General features: G+C 31.6%; 1 protein-coding gene across 9 annotated transcripts in view; it reads left to right on the forward strand.

Annotated features, from left to right (window-relative positions):
• The window catches only part of LOC135962751 (interaptin), an 84,526-nt gene that overhangs the window by 43,673 nt on the left and 22,580 nt on the right, over positions 1-18,273 (forward strand). For 6 of the 9 annotated variants that reach the window (XM_065514614.1, XM_065514615.1, XM_065514607.1 and 3 more), the window contains 2 exons: positions 3,356-3,544; positions 10,985-11,212. The exons of 1 other annotated variant lie outside the window; for it this stretch is intronic. In XM_065514614.1, the coding sequence (XP_065370686.1) occupies positions 3,356-3,544; positions 10,985-11,212 (417 nt within the window). The remainder of the gene's footprint in view (positions 1-3,355; positions 3,545-10,984; positions 11,213-18,273) is intronic. 2 more of the 9 variants (XM_065514611.1, XM_065514612.1) reach the window with 1 other exon arrangement.

An 18,273-nucleotide genomic window follows, 5' to 3' on the forward strand; every position in this document is an offset into this window, starting at 1 on the left:
TGCAAAATAAGCAACTGAAAAACGCTAAGCAATTAAAAAAATCCCAAACCTACAAACTTTAGCTTCAACTGTGACTGACAGCTGCAAGGCAGAAGCAGTGACGAAGTCAGGCAAATTCGAGCGAATTTATTAACATTCGCTCGAGCTTCCCCAAGGCGAATTTATATTTATATATTTGAGCTGTCAATTATCTTGTGTTTGTTGCGGCGAATGCTACAACAAACGTAAAAGTAACAAAAACAACAGCAAACTTTGACAGCTTAAACCACATAAACAAAAACAAATTGCAAGTGGTTTTTGTAAATGTTGTAGAATCGACACCTATAAATTCCCTTTGTAAAAATTCGTCTTGGGGAAATTTATTGGTAGCAATATCATTGAATATGGTTGATTTATTTCCTTTTTTAAATTCCCCCACTGTGCCTCTATGATATATTATGTTCTTAATTTAAATTAAATATTTGTGTACTTTAGAAAATTGCACCATTATAACAGGAATAAATTAATCTAAGACCAACAACGTCTTCAACAACTAACATTTTCTTCAATTATATTAAAAAAATAATTCCCACATGAATCATTCGCTTTATTATGGATCTTAACAACTAAATATTCTAGCTTTTAAAAAGCGATTAGTATTTTCGAATTTGTATCCAAAATAAAACTAAACTAGAACTGAACAGGTACATTTATCCGCACAAATAAGTGTTATGAAATGAAAATTCAAAATTATGTACGAATCGGTCAATATCGGTGCACAGCTCTCACATAAGCTCTACTTCCGATAACACTGTACTAGTTGAAAAAACTGTCAAGCGGGGCACCCGGTGGGTTAAACCAATTCGGGTACGCTGAATTCAGTGGTGCTAACCGTTTTTTTAGGTTAGCTTGTATTTCGAGATATACCGTTATTTCGAAAATGGAGGAGGTGCCCTTCTTGACAGAAAAAAATGTCAATTTCGAGCACAGTGTAATTAGTTAAACACTTAGGAATCCTTAACAATTATTCATACTTCAAATCGGATCAAAAATTTCAGATACATATACCCGAGTTATATGTATTAATAGGCCCAAATCCAAAATATAACTATTATCTAGCCTCATCAATAGCTCGTTACAATCACCCTTATCGTGGTTGGCGTAAACGTCATACACCTACGACAGTTTCGTACTGGATTAAAGAAACAGTTTGCATTTGATATTTAATCTAGTACGAAACAGACGTAGGCGTTAGACATTTACGCCAACCACGATAAGGGTGAATATTAAGACCCATTGTCTCAATGTCTGGTTTTCGTTTTTGCATCAAGATAATTTAGCGATATAAAATAAACAGACTTTGAGAAAATGAGGGTTAACCATTCTGATGAATTACGTAAAACAATAATTGTTTGCATAAAGTAAGTTTCTTCAACATTTTCTAAATTTTTAAAATATATAGTATAACATTGTAAATTACGTATTATTACTTTTATTAATCTTTTTTTTATTTACCTACTGTTTAGGAATAATGTTGGCTATAAATTGTATTGTACTTATATATGTTTAATAATGTTATATTTGCATACTACAAATATATAAAAGATGGAATTTATAAAATATATTCAAAAACAAAATATGTCGAGAAGGTTAAAAATTAAATTTTGGCAAACGTTTGTTATTAATTCTATCATTACATATATGTTAAATGTGGAATTTTCTAAATTTATAAATTTATCCAGTTACCAAAAGTCATTTAATTGTAGCTTATCATGACAGGCCAATTTTCCAAGACTTTGTTGACGGTTTTTGGATCTCAAGAATTCCTGGGACGATATTATTATGGATTATACTCATAGCATCGGTCATTAAAAAGGAAAATGTCTAAAGGGGTTAAATCGCAGCTCCGAGGCAGACAATTGACATCACCAAGACGGTTGATAACACCATAAGTGTCTTGTCTTTTCTAAATAGACAAAATAATTTCTTGATTTTACACTTAACACTAATATATATTTAGCGTGCCAAATATTGAATGAATTTTGTATTAAAAAGCGATATTTAACACTGTTAAAGCGACTATCGACATTCAATTACGTGTGTTTGCCAACATCATTAACAACACTGATTTTCAATAATAGAAATCAGCTGTTACTCAACTGCAAAAAAGTACTTAACCCTCTAACCGGCCAATTTTATTTCGTGGTACAATAATATACCAGGTTCTTGTTTGAAAAAAAAGAAATACCTTGGAATAAAAACCAACAAAAGACAAGTCAAGTTTGTCTCTTTACACATATTTACCGTTATAACGGGAAAAATAACCAAATAAAGCAGCATTACATACATTTAAGATACCCGCCTAGAGGCAGCATTGCCGGTTAGAGGGTTAACGCAGTGTTAAAAAAGGGTATGTAATTGAGGGTGAAATATGTAACATTTTACCAATTATTTATGCAACATATTTAGAAAGGAAAACGGCAACTTTTCACATGTTTGCATACATTTTTAGAATGGAACATACCCCTGCGCCAATGGTAACATAAATGGAACATTTTTCTCAGAAAAGAAAACACCATTAGTGTTCAAAAGATTAAATGTTTGATGAGTTTATTGTTATGGTGGTATATGTCTGAGAACAGTAGAGGGCTTTCAGCGATCAGGATTTGTCATTTTCCTTTTATTCATATTATGTAATTTAACAACGCAAACATAGCAATTGTGGTTTTTCGGTCTTGTCCAAATCATAGGTACACAAATCTTCAAATGACCATGTTACCGCTTCCCCACTGTCTTAAATGTTCACTATACGGCTTATCTTAATGCAATTGAAATATGTGTTTCTAACTAATTATGTTTTAGTGTGTACCAGCAAGTCTTCTTTCTTCTTGCCTCTCTCTCCTATAAACTCTAGACTTGCGCAAGAAAACTTGCCCTGTGTAAAAGCAGACTAAAGGTAGGGTCACACATGACAAATATTTGACTAAAAAGACGTAACCACTATATAAAATATATTGGAATTCTTTTATTTATTTCAAAAACTTATTTTACTTAAGATGATTCAAAACCAAACATTTAGTTTTATTTGATGCTGTTTGATCTTACAAAACGATTGTAAGAGTAAACACTTCAAACAAATTTGTGCTAAAAAAGTGGTTACGCGTTTATGAGCAAATATTTGCCATGTGTGACCTGTGTTATTATTATTATTATTATCCAGAAGAAATGGTGGCATTATCCATAAAAATGCAATGCATATTTGTAGCCAACATATAGATATGTAGATCGGCTAGATAGTGTTTGTTGTGTTAATAATTTAAAATCGCTTTTGGCAAATTGAAATGCCTTATATAATTTAAAATTAAACTCTTTTTAGGAAAACTTTATGCATCCTCAGCGTTTTATTCGCCAACATTACATCCAACCGTAGAAGATCAAGTTGAGCTTGCACGAAGAATATCGCATTCCTTGAGTGACATTAGCAACCAGCAATCGAGGGGACAATGCATGTATGTGAACCGTAAGAAACGTTCGGTAAAATGGGTACATGAGGGCTGTGGCCAAGGTAAACATATAAGACACAACAAACACTCTCACTAACTCCTATTGTTTCGACACGCACAACTTTCAAACACGGTCCTAAAACATTTGACACCCGTCTGGTACAAACAACTTTGCATGTTCTAAATAAATACATATTTATTCACATATTTTAAACAATTAACACAATATTAAAACAAACAAACAAACAAAATCACAACATTTACACAAGTTGAAGCAACATCTCTTTTTGACTTATAAGAATGATTTATATTCGGTCCTTAAAACCCGGAAGATATTGTTTAGTCGTGTCTGCTATGATAAAAAGTGTTAAAATACAACAACTTGAAAAAACTCTAAACCGTTACTACGATTTTAATAAAACTTCACACGGCTATAGAAGATTCTGTATGACCATAATTTGAGATTATTAAGAAACTATGGATCTCTACATTCCTTGATTCCAATCACAATCACTTGTTAAAATAATGTAATAACTTCGAGTTCACTGGTTTTTGTGATTGTGGTGCCTTTATGTAGATTAAACATTCTTCTATATTAGAGTTTCGTGTTCGGTTTTATTCGAAACTGAAACCGCGGCCTAAAACCGAAACCGACAATTATTCTTCGGTTTTTACTTTTAATCTATTTTCAGTAGAAAAATTAAAGTTTTAGAAATGAAAAACAAACTTTTTCATCCAAAGATTCATCCAAGTATTTCCTGACAATTAAAAATCAAATGACTGTTTATTTATTTAATTTAAAAAAAAAAGAATGCAAAGTGTTTTTAACAAAGACTTGGTTATTTTCAAATATCCAATAAAAATATGGAGTACTGGCTGACCCCGGTGCGCTTCGAAACCCCAATCAGAAGAAAGAAATAGTACTATTAAGTCTCCTAATGAACCACTAAAGCTTCCAGTTTATTGGTTCATTTTAATGTGGATTCTAGCTCATTCCGAACGTATTATTAGAATTAAAAAAGTACCATAAAGACACACATTTTGTATTCCCACTCAGCATCATGAATGCCTAATTTCATATTTCTGGGCCTATTATTATTGAAAATGCAAGAAAAATGTACCACTCGATTCACCTTTTGCGAATTCTAACTCATTTAGAATCATGTGTGTCTAATTTTTATGTTTATTATTATAAAATATTCCAAAAGTACTATTACAATAAAGAAATAGTACTATAGCCAACTATTATGTACATAAGTAAAATAATTTAATATAATAAAAAGTAAAATTTTAGTTCTCCTTTTTTTGGTATCATAATACCATCGAGCCCCCTATTCTTGATTATTTCTTTACTGCGAAGCATATTAACCAAATTTAATGTATATAAGCTAACTAATTTAATATATTAAAAAAGTACCATTCAAATAAAATGTACCACTTTTCCTTTATCTTCTTGAACACCCGTCAAGTTTGAATTTTAAATTTGTTAGCTTTTCCTATATTATCAACTTATTTATATTTAATAAATTATCACAAAACCGACAGAAACTGATCGGTTTTCAATTTTTTAAAACCGAAACCGTGGTTTTGAAATTCTACGGTTTTTTGGAAACTCTATTCTATATACATTCACATGTATATATGGTTGCAGAGTACTTACAAGAAAAAAACTTCAGTTTATATTATTACTAGCTTAACCCGGTGCAGTTCGCTACCCCTATCGTATGGGTGAGATACCAGCGATTTGTTAACCAACTACGTACAATGTTACCAAAATAACATCTGCAAAGTAATGAGAATCACACTATTATAGATTTCCAGATATCCATTAATAACTTTTTTTCTGTCAAGAAGGGAATTAAGCTTACTAATTCGGGTAAGCTTAATTCAGTAGTGCTAACCGTTTTTTTTAGGTTAGCTCGTATTTTCGAGATATACCGTTATTTCGAAAATGGAGGAGGTTGCACAACATATATTCGCGTAACTCAAAAACGGATTAGTTTTTTGAATAAACTGAAAAAACCGAAATTCCGCAATAAAATAGCTTTAAGTTAAGAAATATAATTCTTTTTGGACAAAAAAAATAATTTTTTATAAAAATTTCGAAAAAAAAAACTACATTAAAAATTTGAAAATGCATATAGTTTTTTTAAAGATATAAGCTCCAAATAAAACAAGCCCTAAGTGATTAAAATCAGTTTACAACTTTTAATTTTATTCACAACTCATAGCAATTAGCTACATCGAGCAGTGTTCTTCTATGTTTAGTACTGCAAAGTCGGCAATGCAGTGCAGTTTTACAAAACGGCAAGATTCTGTAAATTTTCTGCTTGTTGTTGATTTTGAATCCATAAATTTGACTACTGGAAAAGATAATATATATATATATATTATATATCAACGTATAGAAAATTGTGTCTTCTTTTCAAAAAATGTATACAATTTTTAAAAATTAAAAAATGTATAGAAGACTTTTTGTAAAAATGTTATTAGGGTATATTTGCCTGATCTTTTGTTTATAAAATCAAAAGTTGCAAACAGATTTTAATCATTTAGAGCTTGTTTTATTTGGAACTTTATTTTCTATATGCTTAGAAAAAATTAACAGCGTTTTAAAAAACAAAAATTTAGAAATTTTGCTAAATGTTGATTTTATGTTTGCCAAAAAAAAAATTTTGAAAAATATAGTAAGGGTCCTCATGTAAACGCTTAAAAGCCTCGCAAACTGTGCAATCTGTGCATTTTTACACTCTCGCAAATGAAATGTCAAAAAATGTATGGATATTCGTTTGCACAACTCCGATAAGTTTGCGCGACAATTTAAACTCGCAAACTTGAATTTATTGTGCATTTGATGAATCAGCTGCTTTTGTTTACTTTTATTTATAAGAAATAAAAATCAAATAAAATATAAAAATTTTGTGCATGTGAAAATTGTGTAACTTTGGAACAGAATGATTGTATGAAATGACATTGTGTATGAAAACATTAACCAACAGCTAGAACATAAACAAAGTCCTCCAAACTATGTATACCACCGTTTGTTCCAAAGATTTAACTTTCATTCAACATTTTAAAATTAAAATTTATACAATTTGAAAAAAAATTATTAAAGCTTTTGTTGAATTTATGTATTTTTATTTGACAAATATAAATTTTCTGTATAAACTTGCACAAAATTGAAAAGGTGGGTTCATGAAACATGTCGCGCAAATTTGCCCATTTGCACAAATGGGAAACTTAAGCGTTTAAATGAGTACCCTTAATATCAATTTTCATTTACATATGTATATTTTTATGTTGTTGAAAAATGTTTGAAATTTCTTGGAAAATTTTTATTTATTTTTATGATTTTCAGCTACAAAATGAGAAAATATGCGGAATTGATTAAATTTGTTTAAGGGGATGATATGCTTAATGTTTATGGATATTTTATTAAATTTAATGATATTTTTAAGATTCAGATATTGTTGATTCATCTTAAAATATTGGCCAATATATGGCTATTATGCAAATAGTTATGAATTAAATTAATTCATTAGATAATGCAATTTATTATAAAAAATTATTAAAATTATGCAAAAAAAAGCTAAAATTTCCGTCATGAACAATTTTATAATATTTATGAACATGTTCTTATTCTGAATGAAAAAGTTTGGGAAAAAAAGTCATGTTCGATTAATTATATTCCTAATTCATTCGAATTATGAATTTCTTTTTTCTGTGAACTAAACCCTTTTTGAGTTACGCGCTAAATGGTTAGCACCACTGAATTCAACGTACTCGAATTAGTTTAACCCACCGGGTGCCCCGCTTGACAGTTTTTTCAACTAGCACAGTGTAACAATTAAACAAATGTAGGACTGGTTACCCAAACTGCTCCGATCTCCCTAACTTTAAGACAAACAACGGATACTTATATGATGATTATGAACTGTCTCAGACTCTATGAATATTTGAGTCTGTTCAAAACAAATAATTTATAAACTTCAAACTACACTTAATTGAGTTTCAGAATTGCATAATAAATTCCAAGTCGCAGAATATGTGGTGCATTCAGTCTTGTTTGGAAACAAAATTCTACCACATCGAATGCGATCCAAGAAATAAATAATTATAAGGGATTTATGGACATTTAAGTGATTGTCGGATGAGAGATATTTTCAAATATTTAAACCGACTTTTCGTTGGGCATGAAAGTTTGCTCTTAAAAGTGATAACACACAGTGTGGAAAGGGAAATGGATAGTTCGCATGGTTATAGAAGAGGTACAGTTGAGTTTAAGTTTTGACTTTAAGCTTTATAGACCAATCGGGGAGTTTTTACAGGATCGCAAACTCGGGAATATGATAAATTTTCTATTTTTGATGCGATTTAAAGGATTATAGGCTTGGAATTTGTATAGTTACCTCAGTCTAAATTTTTGCTAATATCTGTTCTAAAGCCATGTGAATGAAGCGTTATTAAAATCATACTAACCGTTTAGAAATTACAGACATTACAGCCACCTATGAGTTCGCCCTATAATTGGTGCTAAGGTTGATTGATTTTGCAATTTTTGTTTTCAAGATAATTGAAAAAACCATGGCATTCGCGCTGTACAAAACCAGAAGTGGTTTTTGGGGCCAAGAATTCAAATATTTCAATTAGGTGTGTGTCCTCGCTCCGTGCAGTGGGCTACGAGTGCTGTTTTTAGCGTCAACATTTTATTTTTACATTTAATTTCCGATTTACATATATGTATGCGGATATTCTGTTTTTTAATTAATTTTTAGTTGTGACAAAGTATAATTTTTCGCAACTATCGTTTTGTCAACTTTGGTGTTGGAGTATTGAAAACTGTTTCTTTTATATTATCTCTATGGAATTTTTAAATTTAATAAATTTATAGCCGTATTTATTATAATTTACTTTGGTTGGTATAAATACAAATTTATATTCCACCAGATGAGGTTGGTTTTAGGTATCAATCTGTTTTTAATTGGTTGCCTTTCCTTATAACTACGGTATCCAAATAAGGCAGAATTCAATGGTGCTAATCGTTTTTTTAGGTTAGCTCGTATTTTCGAGATATACCGTTATTTCGAAAATGGAGGAGGTTGCACAACATATATTCGCGTAATTCAAAAACGGTTTAGTTTATTGAATAACATGAAAAAACCGAAATTCCCCAATAAAATTACTTTAAGTAAGGCTTAACACGTTTTTAATCTTTGCAGTCGTTTCAGAAATATAATATTTTTTTAGAAAATTTTTCGAAATTTTTGGTTTTTAAAACGGCATTAAAAATTGTCATTTATATTAAATTGCCATTTATACTTACATAAAGGTAATTTTATTGCAGAATTTCGGTTTTTTAATTTTTTTCAATAAACTAAACCATTTTGAGTTACGCGAATATATGTTATGCAACCTCCTCCATTTCCGAGATAACCTAAAAAAAACGTTTAGCACCACTGAATTTAGCGTATCCGAATTATTTTATGCCACTGGGTGCCCTTCTTGACAGAAAAAAGTGTCAATTTTGTGCACAGTGTTATCATTAAAACTTATAATCTCAACTCTCTATCGTTCTCTTAATTTTTTAAATTTTACTTCTTGTTTATTCTGGTTTTCCGTGTATATTTTATTTTTTATTATTTTTTCATCAGCTGTTTGTAAATTCGGACTTATTGCAGAGATTAACCGGCCAGTATTAGACGCTTAAACTAGCAAAATTTCGTAGATTAAACTTAATTTAATCTCCAAATTTTCAAGTCAAAAACCAGCCATTAGAGTTTAAAAAACTGCGAGATATTGTTGAATCGACCCTCCATCATCACATTATGTCATTTGCAAATAAGTTTAATATCAAATGACTCAGTAAATTTCAATTGAATTACTACTACTTTTTAACAAATTATGTAAAAAACTACTTTTGTGAAAAGTATATATATATGTATATATTAATTTGACACTAAATATAAATATTCAAATCCCATCACTTATCGGGTCGTTTCGGATAAGATTCAATTGTCGCGGAAACGTGTATTCGTTACTTTGTTTGCCGTTTTTGTACCAACAAAATATCAAATCCAGTTTCAAGTAAAATATTTCACGATAAAACACACAAAAATACTCCTGCACACTATTAATAAATAATAATTATGTATTTTTTTAAAGCGTTGCACATTTGGGGATTTAAAAAGTGGAAATAAATATGTATCCATCTTAAAGTTTTTCTTGAGTCAATCTAAAAATTAACCTAAATAATAACTAGATAGGAAACCAGATTAGAAGGCTTTATTTAAAGCTAAATAAATATAATTAAGTCAACTTAGCAATGTTATAAAATACAAATATATGCATAAATTGACTTGACTTGTCGAAATAATGGCACCTTTCGTGAAAAACATGTGAAATTTATGTTCTCATGATATATCCATTTCCCTCGAAGGGAAAATTGCTATCGTGATATTTCCCTGAACTTTTCATTCACAATAGTTGATTTTGTTCGTAACAGCTGTTTATTGTTTACAAAATTCAATCTAAAAATGTACCATGTTGGGGAATTTTTTCACGTGAACAAAGTTCATGAACGAAAAATGGGAAAAGGGAACACATTTCATGTGAAATATTAATTTGCGATAGGGGTGAATATAAGGTGACAACATGACAAATTAAATTTTTATGCATGGAGCTTGATTGGAGAATTAATTTTTATGTATGCAGTTTCGCTCGAATAATCAGCTTGCCTTAAATGTAAAGTACCATAACACAGGGCAATTGTTATCCATTTTTGATAAATATGTTAACAAAGTGTTATCTATGACTTAAATTACATTTGGGGTATTCACACGGTCTACTATTTGGTCATATTGTCATAATGTCCTGAATACTCCAATTGTTTGAATTTACTCTGGTTCTAGTCACAAGACGTTATATCAAAAATGAAGAAGACTTAGTTAATTAAAATACCAGAATACTATAATTCAAATACCTACATACATTATTTCTTAATCATCTCATTAGTTTCCAAAATAAAGTTGAGATAAAAAAAATATATACATATGCAAAATTTAAAAGATTTTGTTTATTAAAAATTCATAAAAATACCATACATTTACTATATAGTGCGATAGTTTTTTGGAAAATTGTAAATTTATGATATCAGTATGTTGAACCGTTAATTTCAAAATGATAGTCCCCAAATTCATTTACTAAATGGGAAGATGGATTTGAAAATATTTAAAGTGTCTCCAGCTCTAAATTCACATAAATTATCTCAGTCTGATTACATATATGTACGAATTGGCTTTTGTAATTTTTGTATGTACTTAAAAAAAGTTTTTTTGTTAAAAAATAAGTTTTCTTCAAAAAATATATGGCAACACTGAATCCAATTGACATTTAAGGAAATGACAGATTTATATCCACTTTTTGTGTAAACTCCCCGATGTGCTTTGTATGAGAAATAAATTTAAATAAAATTGTCGTTTTCTACAAAAATTTTGCAAAAAAAGATGAGGATGAAAATATTCAAATTACAAATCAAAATGCTTATCATCAAGAAGAAAAGGAGAATAATGTAAGTCATCATGAAAAAGTGCCATTGAAGTTTTTAATGAATCCATGTGGTCAAATGCGTGACATAAATTCATTACGTGAGTCGATAAACACTGAGACTGGTCTGCTATCGCCAGATGTAAGTGCTGAAGTAATGACTGCGTTGCAAGCACAAACGGGAAAAGGTAAAGTATTATAATGCTGTTAATAATGAAATGTTTGTACATACATACATATGTTATAATGATTAGTTGAGGGCGATTTAAGAAGTGTTCTACATAGTTTTTCTTTTTCATACCCCTCAAAATATCACCCTTTGTTTTTGTATTTTTATTGCGTTGCAATTTAAATACCGATCACAATATATCGCATATCCCATGTTCATGTCAAGCCATGACAGCTATAATTCAAAATTTTGCACAGCCGATAGGAAAAATAAATATGTACACAGATGGACTAAAGTCACCGTCATTTCCCTTTAGAATATTTAAAGGACTACCACGTTATAAATATAATTGAAACACAAAATTTTATTTTTTCAACAACAACAATAATTCATTTTAATTTAAACAAGTCTTTTTAACTTAAGCCTTATACTCTGTTCATATTTGCGAAAATTTATGGTTTTTTCATGCGAAAAATTTTATATGCTGTTTGACAGTTTTAATTTCGTGCGAAATAAGTGCTGCTTATGTTATTTCGTGAGGAAAAATAAGGTTGCCAGATGTATTTCACATGTTTTCCACAATAAAAACAGAGTACTGCTTTTGCGAAATTATTTCGCATATATTTCATTCCAAATATTTTATATGTAGTTTGACAGCATTTCGCACGGAATTTTGAACAGAGTACCTAGCTTTACATGCAATTTACACGATGATTTTGTTTCATGTTTGCCCAGACGTCTGTTTTCATGGTTGTAGATGATTGACGGTGCGCGGGTAGAGAAGAATGGGGGGTAAGAAAACAAACATGATTTCGGTTTTTTCATGTTTCTTTTTGACATTCCTCTTTACACTCATTCGTATTCTTCTTATTATGTTTTATAATTTTTCGTTTGTTTAAATGAAAACATCATTTATATTAAAAGAGACATTTTTTTTATACTGTTACGTTTTAACCTTTTCAAAACGTTTGTTTATTTCCTTTAAATAAACCGGATACTTTTGATTGCAAATAAAAGCCGTTTAGTAGTTTGAAAATGGTAACAACTTTATTTTTACTTTATTTATTCAAATGTACAACAACAACAGAATTAAATAGTCACTCAATGTTTTTTATACACGTTTGTAAATTCGCAGAAATACAGACACAATTTATAATGTACACGAATTTACTTGAAAAACACAACACACTTTAAGGCACTCAGTTGATGTTTATTCGAAAATCGTCTCTGATAAACTGACTCACGACTGCAACCTCTGCCACTATTTATAACACTGCCATCTGCACTCTAGATTGTTCTTTGACTGTCAAAATTCGAATATTCTAGATCTTACTAATACATACGCCATCTGTGGTGTACTTTCTATAATGTTCTTTAACTGAATATTCGAATTCGAATACAGCGTTGCCGACTTACGATCAAATCAACTGAAAGCTTTTATTTAATAATGCCCAGCTATTACAGCTGTTACACTGTTATTTGAAAGCATTATGCTACTTTTAAATCAGCCCTTAAAATCGTTATATTGGAATTCAAGTACAATTTCGTAACACTACATACATTTTTTTATACATACAAAAAATATTACGAATAAACATAATAAAGAGAATCAACAATTAAATGTCAAAAACAAGACAAACATAATTTCATGTAAAAAATCACCGTGTAAATGTTCATGATTTTTTGGAAGATTCTCCAAAGGGAATTCGAAAAAACAGACGCCTGAAAAGTCTTAAGGCTCCATTAGTCTTTGCGTTCTGTAACGTTTCTGTTCTGTGCCGTTCTGAATGATGTTATATTGTAGTAAGTTTTTCCGTAAGATCGTATCAGCTGTTTTTAAAATAATAACCAAAAAACCAACTTGGTGATTTTGTTACTATTTTTAGTGTTTTTTGTATTTAGACCGTCAACATATTATTGTGAACATTTTTATAAATACATACATATATTGCTTGTTAATGATTTAATTTAAACAAATTTTTTTACATACATTAGAAGAAATTTATATTTATTTTATTAAATTTCAATGTTTTTTTTAAATATTTTATTTTTTATTTTTTTGTAAAAAATAAATATTTACCTTTCAAAAAATGTTGGCATCACTGCTTTCATATTGTTAGAATTTTTACGTGAGCCAAGATAGCGTCGACGAGATAGCGTCGATTTTGGGAATTTAAAAAACCGGGAAGTCGAAATACCCAATTTATGGGAATTAAGAAAATCGGGAAGTAAAAATACCCAATTATATAGTAATATTAATGCAAATGGAAATAAAAGCAAAAAACAAAACCTAAGAAATACTAGAAAACTATAATTTAATTTTAACAAAAATTACTAGTTGGAATTTAGGTATAAGAAGGTTAATCAAAAATGGCAAAAAAAAATCGTTGCTGATCTACCACGGGAAATATGGGTAGTGGCTCGGAACAAGCCATATATATTATGAAAGTAGACAGTTTTTGGAACATAATGAGACAATCGTGCTAAAAATCGTGTGAATGGTTCCAGAGAAAAATAGGTTCCTCCAAAATGGCCAAAAAAAATCGTTGCTGATTTATTATGGGAAATGTGGGTAGTGGCTCGGTACGAGCCATATATATTATGAAAGTAGAGGGTTTTTGGAACAAAATGAGCCAAGTGTGCTAAAAATCGTGTGAATGGTTCCAGAGAAAAATAGGTTCCTCCAAAATGGCCAAAAAAAATCGTTGCTGATTTATTACGGGAAACATGGGAAGTGGCTCGGTACAAGCCATATATATTATGAAAGAAGACAGTTTTTGGAACATAATGAGATAATCGTGCTAAAAATCGTGTGAATGATTCCAGAGAAAAATTACTTCCTCCAAAATGGCCAAAAAAATCGTTGCTGATTTATTACGGGACACATGGGAAGTGGCTTGGTACAAGCCATATATATTATGAAAGTAGACAGTTTTTGGAACAAAATGAACCAATCATGCTAAAAATCGTGTGAATGGTTCCAGAGAAAAATAGGTTCCTCCAAAATGGCCAAAAAAAATCGTTGCTGATTTATTACGGGAAACATGGGAAGTGGCTCGGTACAAGCCATATATATTATGAAAGAAGACAGTTTTTGGAACATAATGAGATAATCGTGCTAAAAATCGTGTGAATGATTCCAGAGAAAAATTACTTCCTCCAAAATGGCCAAAAAAATCGTTGCTGGTTTATTACGGGACACATGGGAAGTGGCTTGGTACAAGCCATATATATTATGAAAGTAGACAGTTTTTGGAACAAAATGAACCAATCATGCTAAAAATCGTGTGAATGGTTCCAGAGAAAAATAGGTTCCTCCAAAATGGCCAAAAAAAATCGTTGCTGATTTATTACGGGAAACATGGGAAGTGGCTCGGTACAAGCCATATATATTATGAAAGAAGACAGTTTTTGGAACATAATGAGATAATCGTGCTAAAAATCGTGTGAATGATTCCAGAGAAAAATTACTTCCTCCAAAATGGCCAAAAAAATCGTTGCTGGTTTATTACGGGACACATGGGAAGTGGCTTGGTACAAGCCATATATATTATGAAAGTAGACAGTTTTTGGAACAAAATGAACCAATCATGCTAAAAATCGTGTGAATGGTTCCAGGGAAAAATAGGTTCCTCCAAAATGGCCAAAAAAAATCGTTGCTGATTTATTACGGGACACATAGGAAGTGGCTCGATACAAGCCATATATATTATGAAAGTAGACAGTTTTTGGAACATAATGAGACAATCGTGCTAAAAATCGTGTGAATGGTTCCAGAGAAAAATAGGTTCCTCCAAAATGGCCAAAAAAAATCGTTGCTGATTTATTATGGGAAATGTGGGTAGTGGCTCGGTACAAGCCATATATATTATGAAAGTAGACAGTTTTTGGAACATAATGAGACAATCGTGCTAAAAATCGTGTGAGTGGTTCCATAGAAAAATGACTTCCTCCAAAATGGCCAAAAAAAATCGTTGCTGATTTATTATGGGAAATGTGGGAAGTGGCTCGGTACAAGCCATATATAATATGAATGTAGAGGGTTTTTGGAACAAAATGAGCCAATCGTGCTAAAAATCGTGTGAATGGTTCCAGAGAAAAATGACTTCCTCCAAAATGGCCAAAAAAATCGTTGCTGATTTATTACGGGACACATGGGAAGTGGCTCGGTACAAGCCATATATATTATGAAAGTAGACAGTTTTTGGAACATAATGAGACAATCGTGCTAAAAATCGTGTGAATGGTTCCAGAGAAAAATAGGTTCCTCCAAAATGGCCAAAAAAAATCGTTGCTGATTTATTATGGGAAATGTGGGTAGTGGCTCGGTACAAGCCATATATATTATGAAAGTAGACAGTTTTTGGAACATAATGAGACAATCGTGCTAAAAATCGTGTGAGTGGTTCCATAGAAAAATGACTTCCTCCAAAATGGCCAAAAAAAATCGTTGCTGATTTATTATGGGAAATGTGGGAAGTGGCTCGGTACAAGCCATATATAATATGAATGTAGAGGGTTTTGGAACAAAATGAGCCAATCGTGCTAAAAATCGTGTGAATGGTTCCAGAGAAAAATGACTTCCTCCAAAATGGCCAAAAAAAATCGTTGCTGATTTATTACGGGACACATGGGAAGTGGCTCGGTACAAGCCATATATATTATGAAAGTAGACAGTTTTTGGAACATAATGAGACAATCGTGCTAAAAATCGTGTGAATGGTTCCAGAGAAAAATGACTTCCTCCAAAATGGCCAAAAAAATCGTTGCTGATTTATTACGGGACACATGGGAAGTGGCTCGGTACAAGCCATATATATTATGAAAGTAGACAGTTTTTGGAACATAATGAGACAATCGTGCTAAAAATCGTGTGAATGGTTCCAGAGAAAAATAGGTTCCCCCAAAATGGCCAAAAAAAATCGTTGCTGATTTATTATGGGAAATGTGGGTAGTGGCTCGGTACAAGCCATATATATTATGAAAGTAGACAGTTTTTGGAACATAATGAGATAATCGTGCTAAAAATCGTGTGAGTGGTTCCATAGAAAAATGACTTCCTCCAAAATGGCCAAAAAAAATCGTTGCTGATTTATTACGGGACACATGGGAAGTGGCTCGGTACAAGCCATATATATTATGAAAGTAGACAGTTTTTGGAACATAATGAGACAATCGTGCTAAAAATCGTGTGAATGGTTCCAGAGAAAAATAGGTTCCTCCAAAATGGCCAAAAAAAATCGTTGCTGATTTATTACGGGACACATGGGGAGTGGCTCGGTACAAGCCATATATAATATGAATGTAGAGGGTTTTTGGAACAAAATGAGCCAATCGTGCTAAAAATCGTGTGAGTGGTTCCATAGAAAAATGACTTCCTCCAAAATGGCCAAAAAAAATCGTTGCTGATTTATTATGGGAAATGTGGGAAGTGGCTCGGTACAAGCCATATATATTATGAAAAAAGACAGTTTTTGGAACATAATGAGACAATCGTGCTAAAAATCGTGTGAATGGTTCCAGAGAAAAATAGGTTCCTCCAAAATGGCCAAAAAAAAATCTTTGCTGATTTATTACGGGACACATGGGTAGTGGCTCGGTACAAGCCACATATATTATGAAAGTAGAGGGTTTTTGGAACAAAATGAGCCAATCGTGCTAAAAATCGTGTGAATGGTTCCAGAGAAAAATAGGTGCCTCCAAAATGACCAAAAAAATCGTTGCTGATTTATAACGGGACACATGGGAAGTGGCTCGGTACAAGCCATATATAATATGAAAGTAGAGGGTTTTTGGAACAAAATGAACCAATCGTGCTAAAAATCGTGTGAATGGTTCCAGAGAAAAATAGGTTCCTCCAAAATGGCCAAAAAAAATCGTTGCTGATTTATTACGGGACACATGGGGAGTGGCTCGGTACAAGCCATATATAATATGAATGTAGAGGGTTTTTGGAACAAAATGAGCCAATCGTGCTAAAAATCGTGTGAGTGGTTCCATAGAAAAATGACTTCCTCCAAAATGGCCAAAAAAAATCGTTGCTGATTTATTATGGGAAATGTGGGAAGTGGCTCGGTACAAGCCATATATATTATGAAAGTAGACAGTTTTTGGAACATAATGAGACAATCGTGCTAAAAATCGTGTGAGTGGTTCCATAGAAAAATGACTTCCTCCAAAATGGCCAAAAAAAATCGTTGCTGATTTATTATGGGAAACATGGGAAGTGGCTCGGTACAAGCCATATATAATATGAATGTAGAGGGTTTTTGGAACAAAATGAGCCAATCGTGCTAAAAATCGTGTGAATGGTTCCAGAGAAAAATGACTTCCTAATAAATCAGCAACGATTTTTTTTGGCCATTTTAGAGGAACCTATTTTTCTCTGGAACCATTCACACGATTTTTAGCACGATTGGTTCATTTTGTTCCAAAAACCCTCTACTTTCATATTATATATGGCTTGTACCGAGCCACTTCTCATGTGTCCCGTTATAAATCAGCAACGATTTTTTTGGTCATTTTGGAGGAAGTCATTTTTCTATGGAACCACTCACACGATTTTTAGCACGATTGTCTCATTATGTTCCAAAAACTGTCTACTTTCATAATATATATGGCTTGTACCGAGCCACTACCCACATTTCCCATAATAAATCAGCAACGATTTTTTTTGGCCATTTTGGAGGAAGTCATTTTTCTATGGAACCACTCACACGATTTTTAGCACGATTGTCTCATTATGTTCCAAAAACTGTCTACTTTCATAATATATATGGCTTGTACCGAGCCACTTCCCACATTTCCCATAATAAATCAGCAACGATTTTTTTTGGCCATTTTGGAGGAAGTCATTTTTCTATGGAACCACTCACACGATTTTTAGCACGATTGGCTCATTTTGTTCCAAAAACCCTCTACATTCATATTATATATGGCTTGTACCGAGCCACTCCCCATGTGTCCCGTAATAAATCAGCAACGATTTTTTTTGGCCATTTTGGAGGAACCTATTTTTCTCTGGAACCATTCACACGATTTTTAGCACGATTGGTTCATTTTGTTCCAAAAACCCTCTAC

Source organism: Calliphora vicina, chromosome X, assembly GCF_958450345.1.
Source record: "Calliphora vicina chromosome X, idCalVici1.1, whole genome shotgun sequence".
Lineage (NCBI taxonomy): Eukaryota > Metazoa > Arthropoda > Insecta > Diptera > Calliphoridae > Calliphora > Calliphora vicina.